Source organism: Brassica oleracea, chromosome C1 (assembly GCF_000695525.1).
Source record: "Brassica oleracea var. oleracea cultivar TO1000 chromosome C1, BOL, whole genome shotgun sequence".
NCBI classification, from domain to species: domain Eukaryota; kingdom Viridiplantae; phylum Streptophyta; class Magnoliopsida; order Brassicales; family Brassicaceae; genus Brassica; species Brassica oleracea.
The window spans coordinates 123108-135949 of record NC_027748.1 but is presented as its reverse complement, the minus strand read 5'-3'; the positions used below and the strand labels follow the sequence as shown (position 1 = coordinate 135949).

The 12842-nt window shown below is 39.3% G+C and overlaps 4 protein-coding genes across 6 annotated transcripts; 2 read left to right on the top strand and 2 right to left on the bottom strand.

Moving 5' to 3' along the window:
- Positions 1–89: 89 nt before the first annotated feature.
- LOC106298159 (protein BASIC PENTACYSTEINE5-like) lies at positions 90–2355 on the top strand. 3 transcript variants are annotated; one of them, XM_013734417.1, is made up of 5 exons: positions 96–168; positions 406–568; positions 696–755; positions 841–1637; positions 1883–2355. In XM_013734417.1, exons 3-4 carry the CDS (start codon positions 699–701, stop codon positions 1630–1632), a joined length of 849 nt encoding a protein of 282 aa, XP_013589871.1. In that variant the 5' UTR covers positions 96–168; positions 406–568; positions 696–698; the 3' UTR covers positions 1633–1637; positions 1883–2355. The 3 variants fall into 3 exon arrangements, with proteins under 3 accessions (XP_013589798.1, XP_013589721.1, XP_013589871.1); XM_013734344.1 differs by lacking the exon at positions 406–568 and having other exon boundaries at positions 90–168; positions 2010–2355; XM_013734267.1 differs by lacking the exon at positions 406–568 and having other exon boundaries at positions 90–168.
- Positions 2356–2508: 153 nt separating this feature from the next.
- Positions 2509–5680, top strand: LOC106317520 (tRNA-dihydrouridine(47) synthase [NAD(P)(+)]-like). Its single transcript, XM_013755329.1, has 10 exons — positions 2509–2815; positions 2892–3002; positions 3086–3319; positions 3468–3657; positions 3869–4140; positions 4217–4489; positions 4584–4865; positions 4939–5059; positions 5152–5321; positions 5412–5680. Exons 1-10 carry the CDS (start codon positions 2564–2566, stop codon positions 5508–5510), a joined length of 2004 nt encoding a protein of 667 aa, XP_013610783.1. The 5' UTR covers positions 2509–2563; the 3' UTR covers positions 5511–5680.
- Positions 5681–5749: 69 nt separating this feature from the next.
- LOC106317510 (amidophosphoribosyltransferase 3, chloroplastic) lies at positions 5750–7425 on the bottom strand. Its single transcript, XM_013755321.1, has one exon. The coding sequence runs from the start codon at positions 7385–7387 to the stop codon at positions 5750–5752; it is 1638 nt and encodes a 545-aa protein (XP_013610775.1). The 5' UTR covers positions 7388–7425.
- Positions 7426–10833: 3408 nt separating this feature from the next.
- LOC106342031 (auxin-induced protein 15A-like) lies at positions 10834–11705 on the bottom strand. The gene has a single exon (XM_013780811.1). It carries the CDS (start codon positions 11597–11599, stop codon positions 11282–11284), a length of 318 nt encoding a protein of 105 aa, XP_013636265.1. The 5' UTR covers positions 11600–11705; the 3' UTR covers positions 10834–11281.
- Positions 11706–12842: the final 1137 nt, after the last annotated feature.

The window sequence follows — 12842 nt, the reverse complement described above, 5'->3', positions numbered from 1 at the left end:
CACGTGAATATGGGCTTAATTATTTGGGCTCCCTCCGGCCCACGTTTTCGAAGATAATGTTGTAGATAGACGATACTAACCTCCTTCTCCTTCTCCTTCCTTTGGCTCTTCTCCCCCTCCCGAGATCTTTGCTCTCTATTCCCTTCGCTTGTTTCTCCTTCCATATCCGTAAGGCTACCGATCATTTTGTTATAATAATCTTACACATATATACCTTAATCCGAATATATTTCACCTTTCGTTTCTCAATTTTGAATTATTATTATTTTTTTTTTTTTCGAATTTGGATTATTATGGGAGCTCTCTCAACTTGAAATTGAAACTGTTTGATGGTTATATATCTTTCAGATACTCTTATTTTTGCAGTTATCTAACGCTAATCGTTTGGATTTTGGGTTGATGTAGAGAGTCTTACTTGGGATGTCATACTGTTTTTCTTTATGGGGGTGGTTATGGGAAAATTGTATTGGAGCAGTGGGGGGGGGGATTGGATGATCTCAAATATACAAAGCTTAGATTCAGGATTGATTGATTGCTTGCTTGCTTATCCAACAAGTAGTAAAAAATTGTGAGCTCCACCATCCCTTCATTCATTCATTCATTCATTAGAACCGTATTCAAAGACCATTTCTGCTGTGCTGCTTTGTTATTATATATCAAATACTTGATTTTGCTTTTACTGGTTTTGAATTCAGAGGATGGAGAGCGATGGGCGTTACAACCCCGATTACTACAAAGAAGGAACACACTCTGTCGTAAGCATTTTTTTTATATGATTCTTTTTTACTACTTTGGCTGGAAAGCTAATCGGGAATTGTTTTTTTTTTTTTTTTCTAACAGTGGAATACGATGCCTAATCATCATCAGACAAAGGAGGACCAACATAATGCTCTGGTCATGAATCAGAAGATCATGTCCATCCTTGCCGAGAGAGACGCTGCCCTCAAGGAAAGAGACGACGCCCTGGCTGCCAAGCAGGAAGCATTAGCCGCTCGGGACGAAGCACTTGACCAACGCGACAAAGCTCTCTCTCTAAGAGATAATGCTATACTGGAGAGGGACAGTGCCTTAAGTGCTCTTCAGTTCCGTGAACACAATCTTAACTACATTTTGTCACGTGCAAAGCTCGGTTCCTCCCACTTATCCAACCCTTCCCCATTGTCAACTATTCCACATGAAGCTGCGCCAAGTAAAAGAAAAAAAAAGCGCAAACCGGAAACAAGGTCAAAGGGAAAGAGAGTAGGCGAAGATCTGAACCATCATGTTGCTTCTCCTGGAAAGAAATGCAGAAAAGATTGGGACAGTAACGTTGTCGGCTTAAACCTTGTCACCTTCGATGAGACGACAATGCCAGTGCCCATGTGCACTTGTACTGGTACTGCTCGTCACTGTTACAAATGGGGAAACGGCGGGTGGCAATCATCATGCTGCACTACCACTTTGTCTCTGTATCCTCTTCCGCAGATGCCAAACAAGCGGCATTCTCGAGTGGGCGGTAGGAAAATGAGCGGAAACGTCTTCTCCAGGCTACTTAGCCGTTTAGCTGGGCAAGGCCACGACCTCTCCTCTCCCGTTGATCTCAAGGATTATTGGGCTAGGCACGGCACCAATCGCTACATCACGATCATGTAGGCAAAGTATGTTTTCTCTGTTTTTTTTCTATCTCTCTCTCTTTTTCGTTTTAACATTTTAGGTTCAGAGGTCGAATGAAGCTTGTTTAGTTCCATTCTTATTTTATTTTTATTGTCCATAGTTCTAGTTAATGCAAATGGTTTTGGGTTGGTCTCTGTGTTTATTATGTAATTAATAAAACAGTCTAGTGAATAATGATTGTCATATTTTGTTTTACAATTTCTTCAAATCTCAAATGGGTTTTAACCAGTTCTTCATTCTCTCCGCTCTTCTGATGTATCTGACCTGACATTTAACGGCAAGAGCCATACCGCACCCTAACGGATCATCTACTACGGCTTGTCTCTAATCGTTCCCCCTGTTCTCATCTTGCTCAGTCTGGACATCACCATATCCCAGCAACTCAACATCAGCCAGTTAAGACAGGAGCCACAGTCTCAGCAGAAGCTGAATGGTACCGTGTCAGCAAAATGGATAGAGTAGACCGGGTGTTGGCTGGATCAAAGGATTGGAGTTGCATATCAACTAGGCAAACAGTATATATTTATTTTTATCTATGTGCAGTGTGTTGAATTATGTATATTACAGATGAAATCCAGTTTTACGTCAGATCATGGTAGATATAATTTGGTTGTAATGGCGGGAGGGTCAAGAGATTGAGGTTGAGACAGAGATTGTCTGTTTGTTTTGTGCTTTTGTTAGTTTGGTATTCTCCTCTGATTATTATTTTTTCTCTGCTGTAAGAACTGCAGTTAACAGGCCGGGCCTCATTTTAGGCCTAATAAAAGCATTTCGTGAATTTAAATCTCTTGGGGAAACTGTAGTTAACGGGCTGGGTCTTATATCTCTCGTCCGTAGAAATATCTAAAACCCTAAAAACATTATCACTGTATTCATCTCTGTGTGTAATCTTTTCGGCGACGAGGGAGCTATGTCCGATGTAGTAGCTGAGGTCGCGGCGGAGACGAGTGTTGAAGGAAATGCAAAGCCGACGAAGCAATTCAGTGTGTATGAAGCGACTTCGGAAGAGCTTATAGAGCGTTCGATGGCTCCTATTAAAAAGGAGTTCCTATGTCCTCCTCCTCCAAGCCGTTCCCTAAAGCAAAGTGACGTGAAGGCGCCTCATCCGAGCTTAGTCCAGGAGAAGAAATCGAAGCGACAGCTCAAAAGGGAACGCCGGGAGGTACGTCGTCAGTTCATCCATATTTTTTTTCAAGCTTATTAGGATATAATGATGCCATTTTTCTTTTTTTTTGCAGAAGTGTGCGATAAACCTGTGTCCGCAGGTTTCGAAAACAGAAGACGTTGATTCGTGTCAGTATAAAGAGAAATGCCGCTTTAATCATGACATTGAAGCCTTCAAAGCTCAGGTACTCTTCTTTTTTTTTGTTCCATTTGATCGAAACTAGCTTGGTTGATATTGAGAAATAATAATATTTATTTGTAAATGCAGAAACCAGATGATATAGATGGGCAGTGCCCATTTGTGGCCTCTGGGATGAAGTGTCAATATGGTTTATCATGCAGATTCTTTGGCACTCACAAAGCTATCTCTGGTGGAAATTCTGATGGGGAGCAGAAGAACTCCGAGTTTAATTTTTTTAACAAAGAGACACAGAGGCTTTTATGGAAAAATAACATGACCTTTGTCAAGGCAGATGCCAAACTTAAATCCCTTGGCCTTATGGTAATTAAGTTTTACGGACTACCATGCTTCTTGTCTTGTGTTTCTTTGACATCTCTTATGCTGCTGTTCACTCCCATATCTTTTAGCATGCGACATGATTATTATTTCTCTTGGGCTTTTTGTCTCATTATTTCCATACAATTTCTAGGGACATGCCAAAAAAAGCAATGCTGCTCAAGAGAATGACGCAGAAAAACCTCTGAATGGTGCTAATGGCAGTCAAGCAACTGAAGATGTTGATGTTCATGGACCATTAGAAACTGAACAAGTTCGTCCCATGAAAAAGGCCAAATCTGACGACAACAACGAGACTTCTAAACTTGGAGACATTAATGATGGTTAGACTTTCTTCTTTAATTTTCATAAAATAGGATTTTCACAATGCCCAAATTACGTGTTCTAGATTATCTCAGATGGTTGCATAGTTTTTTTAAGTCTTTAAATAATATCATCATAGCTATGTGTATTAAAGAAAAAGAGTTCGCTCGCACAAAGAAGGGTCTGGGACAAGACAACATCCTGATGTTCCATTTAACTGTATTGATACAGGGGTGATGGATGTGGACGATGAAACGGAAAAGAAGGGGCATTCTACTTCAAAAGCCAAGATAGAGGATGAGGAGGATAGCATCAAAGTTGTTGAAACTGATGGGAGCCTAAAATCGCACCCTCGCGAAAAGAAAAAGCTTATTGATTTTAGGGATAAGTTGTACCTTGCACCCCTAACAACTGTGGGCAATCTTCCCTTCAGAAGACTTTGCAAAGTATTGGGAGCTGATGTGACTTGTGGTGAGATGGCCATGTGTACAAATCTTTTGCAGGTTAGCCCACTAAGATTACTTGTGATAAAAACAGTGTTGTTATTTTTGTAATAAATGTGAAAATCTGAAACTATAGGGCCAAGCTTCGGAATGGGCTCTGCTTAGAAGGCATTCATCGGAAGATCTGTTTGGTGTTCAGATTTGCGGTTCTTTTCCAGACACGGTGTCTCGTGCGGTTGAGCTTATAGATCGAGAATGCACGGTTGATTTCATAGACATCAACATGGGCTGCCCGATAGATATGGTTGTGAACAAAAGTGCTGGTTCAGCTCTTCTCAACAAACCATTACGAATGAAGAACATCGTGGAGGTCTCTTCTTCCATTGTTGAAACACCTATCACTATCAAGGTAACTACCCTAAGCATATATCGTAACCTATTAATTGCAAGATGTATTGGTGTGTTAACCTCTCTTTACTTGCCCTCTCCGTTTTGGGTGCCAGGTACGAACTGCATTTTTTGAGGGTAAGAACCGGATAGACTCATTAATTTCAGATATTGGGGATTGGGGAGCCACTGCAGTGACGATTCATGGGAGGTCAAGACAACAACGTTATAGCAAGTCTGCGGATTGGGACTATATATACAAGTGTACCAAAAACGCTTCCTCTAACCTACAAGTTATAGGAAATGGAGATGTCTACTCTTTTTTAGACTGGAACAAACACAAGTCTGACTGTCCTGAGTTGTCTAGCTGCATGATTGCTCGCGGAGCACTGATCAAGGTTGTGTATATGACCTTACTATTAAGCCTTCTCTAGTAGTATATCTCAATGTTTTTTTCTTAAACTTGTGCAGCCTTGGATATTTACTGAAATCAAAGAGCAACGACACTGGGATATTACCTCCGGGGAAAGACTTAACATCTTAAAGGACTTTGTGCGTTTTGGTCTTCAACATTGGGGATCCGACACAAAAGGTAATAAGCATGGAATCGAAGATACTTTTTACTGGTTTTGCGCATTATTAAGCTCTTTCTGCTGTTATTTAAAACCTTTTTTATTACAACAGGAGTTGAGACAACTAGGCATTTCTTGCTGGAGTGGCTAAGCTACACGTTTAGGTACATACCTGTAGGTCTGCTGGATGTGATCCCGCAGCAAATCAACTGGCGTCCGCCTTCTTACTTTGGTCGTGATGATCTCGAGACTCTCATGATGTCTGAATCTGCGGGTGACTGGGTGCGTAATTTTACTTGTTCATTCAGCTGTATTACGTTGGACTATATATGAAGGAACTCAAAGTTTGATTTAATTGTCACAAACATGCAGGTTCGTATATCGGAATTGCTGCTTGGAAAGGTTCCGGAAGGCTTCACGTTTGCACCCAAGCACAAATCCAACGCGTATGACCGAGCTGAAAATGGCTAATTCCAACTCCACATTTTATGTAAGCTCAATCTTCATCCATAAACACGTCTGAAACTGTGATGAGCAAATTTCTATTCAATAGTTTTTTTTTTTTTAGTGTAGACAGCAATTCGAGAACAATGTACTATTATTGCCTTTTTCTAAAACCATAATCTCATAATTAAAAACTATACACCCCCAGTTTTAAATGGGAAAAAAAAAAACTGAAGCAGATAGAGAACAAAGTGATTATAAATAATTTAGAGAGCGTTGAGTTCTCTCTCTCTCTCGGCATTGTTCTCCTCAGTCTCTGTTTCGGTCACTGGATACTTGCCGGTAAAGCAGGCGTAGCAATAGCTGCGTGACTCGACTGGTCCATAGACTTGTTTCAAGCTATCTAATGGTAGAAACGCCAGAGTATCGCAGTTAATATGCTTCCTTATCTTCTCAACGCTCATCTTACTAGAGATCAGCTCTTGGCTCCTAGGAGTGTCCACTCCGTAGTAACAGGACGCAATCATCGGCGGCAATGCAATTCTCATGTGAACTTGTTTGGCTCCAGCGTCTCTTAGCATCCGAACTATCTTCAAACTCGTGGTTCCTCGGACAATAGAGTCATCCACCACAACCACCCTCTTCCCTTCAAGGACTGACCGGACAGGAGACAGCTTTGCCTTCACTGCAAAATCACGGATCTTCTGAGTTGGCTCTATGAAAGTGCGTTTAGCATAGTGCGACCTCAGGAGACCGATCTGAAACGGAACTCCAGCTTTGGCTGCGTATCCAAGAGCAGCAACTGTCCCCGAGTCCGGCACTGCGATGACGACATCACATTCTACAGGTGCCACCGTGGCTAATATCTCACCGTACATGCGGCGTGTTTCATACACTGAACGTCCAAAGACAATTGAGTTGGGCTGTGAGAAGTAACCGTGCTCGAACACACATTGCTTCGGTTCAGGGTGAGAGACCATGAACATAGAGCTTTCCCCTACATCTCCTCTATCGACGACCACTATTTCCCCCGGACACACTTCACGTTCGTACCTCGCATCGATAAGGTCCAAAGCGCAAGTCTCTGAGGCGAAAACAACTGCACCGTTGCTTCTTCTGCCCATCACAAGTGGTCTGAACCCGAACGGGTCTCGGACGGCGACAAGCTTGTCTTCAAAGACGAAAACCATCGAGAAAGCACCTCGAAGCTTCTCGCAAGCGTCGATGATCCTCAGAAGGAACGTCTTGGCCTTAGATTTGGCGATCAGGTGAAGCACCAGCTCGGTATCAGAACTTGCGATGAAGATGGAACCGTTCTCCTCAAGCTTTCTCTTGAGTTGCTTGTAATTCAAGAAATTACCATTGTGCGCTACTGCCAAGGATCCGAGTTTGCAGGTAGCGATGAAAGGCTGAACATTCTTGAGCATCGAGGCTCCGGAGGTTGAGTACCGGACATGTCCTATCGCTATATCGCCAGGAAGAGTGTTTAGTTTCGACTCCGTGAACACTTCCGACACTAATCCGACGCCTGTTATCGATTCGAGACCCTTGTGATTAACGGTTACGATTCCTGCTCCTTCTTGGCCACGGTGTTGCAGCGCGTGAAGAGCCAAGTAAGAGAGACGGGAAGCTTCAGGGTCACCGTGGATTCCGACTACTCCACATTCTTCGTGAAGCTTGTCCTCTCCGTCGTCTTCGTTGGCCACTTGTGCTGTTATCATCGACGAGAAAACAGGGGCAAGTGTGCTTCTTCTGCATGAAACGGAGAAACTTAGGGTTTTCGAAACTTGGGGCCTAAGGCAGGGTTTGGTAAAGCATGGGTTTAGGGTATCCTGCGAAGCTTTCTTAGGTTTTGCGGATAGAGAGAACGGGAATATAGACGAGATTTCCACAGAGAAGGCCATGGATGATGAACTCTAATGAGCTATAGCCTAGTTTTGAATCAAAGAGCTTGTGTAGTAAGGCTTTGACTGAATTTGATGGAAACTATTTATAAAGTTGTGAGTGTTAATTGTCGGTTACGTTGAGAGAATATAGATGTTTTATATCCTTATCGAGTTCATACATTAGTTAGAGTCATTATCGAAAACCAGAAAAATTAAGGTTTTATTTATTTACTCTTTTTTTTTTTTTGTCGTCCTGAAGTATATTATTAATGGGACGAAGCCCATAAGGGACGAAGCCCAAAACAAAAACAACAAACAGCCAAGGCTAAGAGAAAAAGAAAAGCTTAAGAAGGGTGATCGGATTGACCCACCAAACACGTGTAGGACCTGCTGAAAAGAGAAGACGCGTGTTGGACAGCAAAGCATATGTCACCACCGACTAGTAAGTCGTCACCGGATGACTTACCGAAAATCCACTGGACACACCGGAAATAGGATTCCGTCGAAAGAAACCGCCGACAACATTAATGGAAAATGAAGACCTTTAACCCTAGCGCTTAAGCCTTCGCCACCGGAGTTCCGTCCACTAGAGAACATCAATCAACCGAAACCAAAAGCGAATCTAATGAACCCAACTACCAGAAATCAAAGCCAAAGCACCAAACAGAACTACACTTCTTATAAAAGATCAATCGTCATCAATCGATCCATCATCAACGAAGAAAAAAGAGCGATTGAAACAAGGGATAGCAAGAGGCGAAGTCCAAACAGATCCGGTATAACCCGGAAGAAGCCAGCGACGCCACCACAAAAGCACCACCGGAGCCAAAAGCCAGATAGCTCTGCCGAGATGAACGCGAGCCACCAGAGTTAAAAGCCGACTATACAGCTTCAAGGAGACCGCTGTATACCGGAGTCAGTTCCTGATGAACGGGAGAACAAGCCGCCAGAAACCGTCGGCGACAAGAACACGACACCGACTCTCTCTCTAAAAGATTTTTAGAGATAAGAGAGAGAGTCGTACTTTGAGCTATATCAGCCTAACTAACTTCCTTAGATAACTTGAAAAGGCTACTCTTTTTTTTCTTTCTATTGTCATGTTTTCCTATGCGAGATAAAACCAATTTTAATTATGTGCGTGATTCCACAATCCCTTCAATTGACAAACTATTATAATAACATATATAAATATAAGTAGCTAGATTTCTTTGAAAAAAATATATGTGTGGGATTCTATATTTGGTTTATTATTCCATATAACATTATAAGTTTGGTACTTTCAGCCAAAAATATTTAAAATTTGTGAGCAATAGTATTTTTTTTTTAAAACAAAAGGGTTAAATCCGAGTATATTAAAGACACAGAGCTAACTCTTGGGTGAGAGGTGCAACCCACAGATGAATCATCTCCCGGTATTCAAATGGGTCATAAGCATGAGTCCATATCCGCGTGGCCGCATATGGTGCTAATAATTTCGCACTAGAAGGGAGACGATCCCTGACCTGGACCAACATGACAACTTCTCCTCTAATGGAAATCACTAGACCACCACGATGTGGTTTGAGCAATAGTACGTTTATATTTAATATATCATAAATGTTCTATTAAGATATGATTTCAATAAAATTATATTAATATTTGTTTCAAAAGTTTCTTTTTTTTTGTCAATCATTAATCATAAATTATTAGAATAATAATTATATAAAATAAATTATAAAAATACTCTAAAATAGAAGATGATATGTGACAAATGCAGCTTCCAAGAATTTTCCTACAGAGAGTTACTTCGTACGGTAGTGGTAAGGGACAATATTTAGAGATTGTTCTTTTTTTGTAATATACTCATCCAGTTGGGATCCATGCCTGTTGGCTTCTTCTCCTCATCTCTGCGTTTAATACTTTGGATATACATTTTACTTCGTGAATGGTTTTCCTTATCGGTAATCAATTCATCACTGTCTACAAGCCTGGGTTCTATATGTATTGATGAAGAAACCTAGACACTTGTTTTGAATTTAGTCCAAAAATTCTTAGATCCAAGAATCTTCAAAGTTAGAACAATAGATCATCATATGATAGAGAAATTGTGTTTCTTCTTATATTTATCTCTTTCTATTTAAGGCCATGTTGGCCTTTAATCTAATATTTTCGCTCGATCAACCCAAGGCTGTGTTCCTTTTTATGGAAATGAGAGGAATCTATTTGCTTACTTCTTTAGCATTTGAAGGCATATCTGACCAAACACTGCTGTTAACCACTTCCTGAAAATATATTAAAATGGTTAGTCCTTGTATATGTTGAATCTTCGATCTCGTTACATATTTTATGATGAATATGCTTTTGCTTGTGATGTCTTATTATAATAAATTTATCAAAATGATCATTTATTTGCACATGTATATATATATTTGTTTGGATTCACATGTTCTTATCTTTGGTGTTTTCAGTTTATAGTAAAATAACAAAACAATAACTGCTATATGTAATCATTTTCTACTAGTGCTAAGTCTGATAATATGTACTTAGCAGAAATTAAAATGACCGGCAGTCAAATTCCCAGTATACTGATCATAGTCACGGTTTAGCGGCTTTAGCCACTCGTGTATGGCTGTCCTTCAATCAATCGGTTTGTTGTGTACATGCTACAATCAACATGTTCGATCATTTGTGTTCAACTAAATAACTATATGTAACTAAATAATTATATATACATATGTATATATGATGAGGCAGGATAGATATTATTGGTGTTTGTGGATACAATTTATTCCAAACATAAAATTGCTTTGAACGGAAAGATACTCTTCAGAGAGGGCCGGAGTTAATTAGATAAAGTATGTAGGAAAAAAAGAGGGTATGTGCATTAAGAAGAGTAGTTGCTATCATATTCGACTTGTGGCTCGTAGGAAAAGCAAAAGAGAGAGAGAAGTAAGTGCATTCAATTTTTCAAAAAAAAAAATCATAGCTAAAACTTAAAGGCATTAAGTTAATTCCAATGAATACTAACACTAGTATTATATATAAGACCAACTTCAATTACTAGAGACAAATATGCTTTTACTCAAATCTATCTGCGTGCTATGCTTTTAGACAAAAAAAAAACTCAGTCGGATTATAGAAACCTAATTTAGAAGAAGAAAAAGGATGCGTAGAGTGGTATTCTTCTCTTCTTCTTTTTTTTGGCACAAGAGTGGTATTATTCTCTAGGTTTGATATTTCATCTCTAGCAATTGTATTTTCCTTGTTTCAAGAAAAAAAACAATTGTATTTTCCTCCAGTACGTAACTTTTTCAAGAAACTCATGAATATATTTTTTTAATAATATTGAGTCGTCTAAATTGTGATCTTCTGTGTTGCGGTTGGATCAATTTATTCCGTACTTATCGTGGATAATATATTGTCATTTTAAGATGTTCAGGTGCCACATATAATAAACGTAATTATTAATTTAATAAAGAACAGAATGGAAGCTTTAATTTATACACCACTCGCACAAATCTCAAAAAAATACTTACATCCGTGAAAAAGTAAACAATGAAAAGACTCATACAAAGATTGAACATTTCTTAGTTTCAAAGAACTCGAACGATCACAAGATTCAAACCTAAAAAAAAATGGCCAATACAACTTGCGGTAATCATCTATTAGCGCAAGCCACCACTTATCAGCTCAATGAAAAAAAAAACAGATCGACATGTTCCATCGAATACTAACCCCATTAGGGGGAATTAACGAACTAATTAAAACCCGATGGAGATTTACATGATCCGTGTAGAGAATGATCTTTTAGGTGGATCTTACAGGTTTTGATTAGTCCAAGGAAAAAAGAACCATTTGGATAACAAATTATTATCCAAAGGCAAAAAGAAAAGAATCTTAGTCTTGATCATAATATAAAACTCTCTCTGCGTCTTATCGGATCATGGATGTTAGAGAGAGAAAAACGACTTCTTCACAAGGGATGGTGAGTCCTCCCATGTCGTGGTGGAAACCGAACTCTTCCTCTGCTTGTTGAAGAAGGATCAGAAATTCGGGATGAGACAAGAAGGTGATTGGTACGATGTACCTCATACGCTTTTCGCCTACGTAAACAGGAAAATGTCCCTTTGGTACGTCAAGAGAGAGGCCTTCCTCGTCGTAGCATTGTTTCTTACCTAAGCTCGAGCACCTCTTGAGGATTTGCTTTAACATTGCTGTTTGTGTTACCTTCGAAGATCTCTTTACCGCCATTGTTTTAGTTTTAGCTAGTGTTTGACTTCTTGATGAGATGAGGGAGTGAGGAGACAATTTGGAGGAGAAAGGGGAAGTGTTTGATGAGAGATAGGTTGCGAAAAGGGGTTATTTATGGAGGAGGATGAGGATAGGATGTTAAAGCAATATTACTATTATTTTTAAAGTTCTTACATTATATCATCTTGATTTAATACTAATATATAATCAAATTATTATCAGTAATCTAAAATTTGGTTAGTGCCATCTTGTAAGACTCTTCCAAAATATAATTATACATTTCGAACGAAAAATCAGCAGCCAGCTAACTGTATGAAGGAATTATCATATCGAGTATAAGAAAATGGAAACTACGAATTTATTATAAATAAAAACTAATATGATTTTTGAGCTGATTATTTAAAGAACGGCGATGAGGGTAATTAGATGTTTTAAATATTAGTATGTTTATTCCAATAGCAAGTCACTTGCATATTATAGAGAACTATGATTATTATATTGATATTAATAATTTAATATATAACTGTAGATATATACAGTTTTATTTTTAAGGAGCAGAAGAAAAGCAGGAGGGATATAGAAACGCATGTGACAGTGTGGGATCCAAACCCATTGCGATTTAATTTCATTGTTGGTCCTCCCCAAGACACCATGGTCCCTCCTCTCACTCTCTTTCATTAGCTATTGTCATAAATAGGGAAAATATCAATGTGGTAACTATACTTTATAATTATGTACGAATAGGTATGTAAATATGTACCACAATTAAGTACATATTATATGTTTTCCATTAATATATTTGGCTAAGCATGTAGAGTTGAAAGCATGCATTTGATTTATTACCTCTAGTTTATGATATTTTTTGTTGGTCATCTTTAAATACTCTATCCTCGGTAATTAGATTCTAAGTAATCACAAACTAGCATCCCATAATGTACACTCTAACTAAAGTGGACAAATATGTAGACAAGGAGAAAAAAAGTCGCAGTAAACAAGCCCTCCTTAAAGTTTTCATCTAAATCAGAAAATTTCTCTCCCATGCACTTTTCCCGCTGAAGGTCTTTACCCAACAGTTCCGGAGCAGACACCCTTCAGATCCCATCAACTTTTACTGGTTCTGGTAAAAAACCTATGTAAAGTCCACCAACTTTTCAAATTGTTCCCCCTTTAAGAATAAACTGAAGGATAATAAAACGTTCCTGGGCGTTAACCACCGGGTTCTTCCCCCGCCGATGGCCGGGGG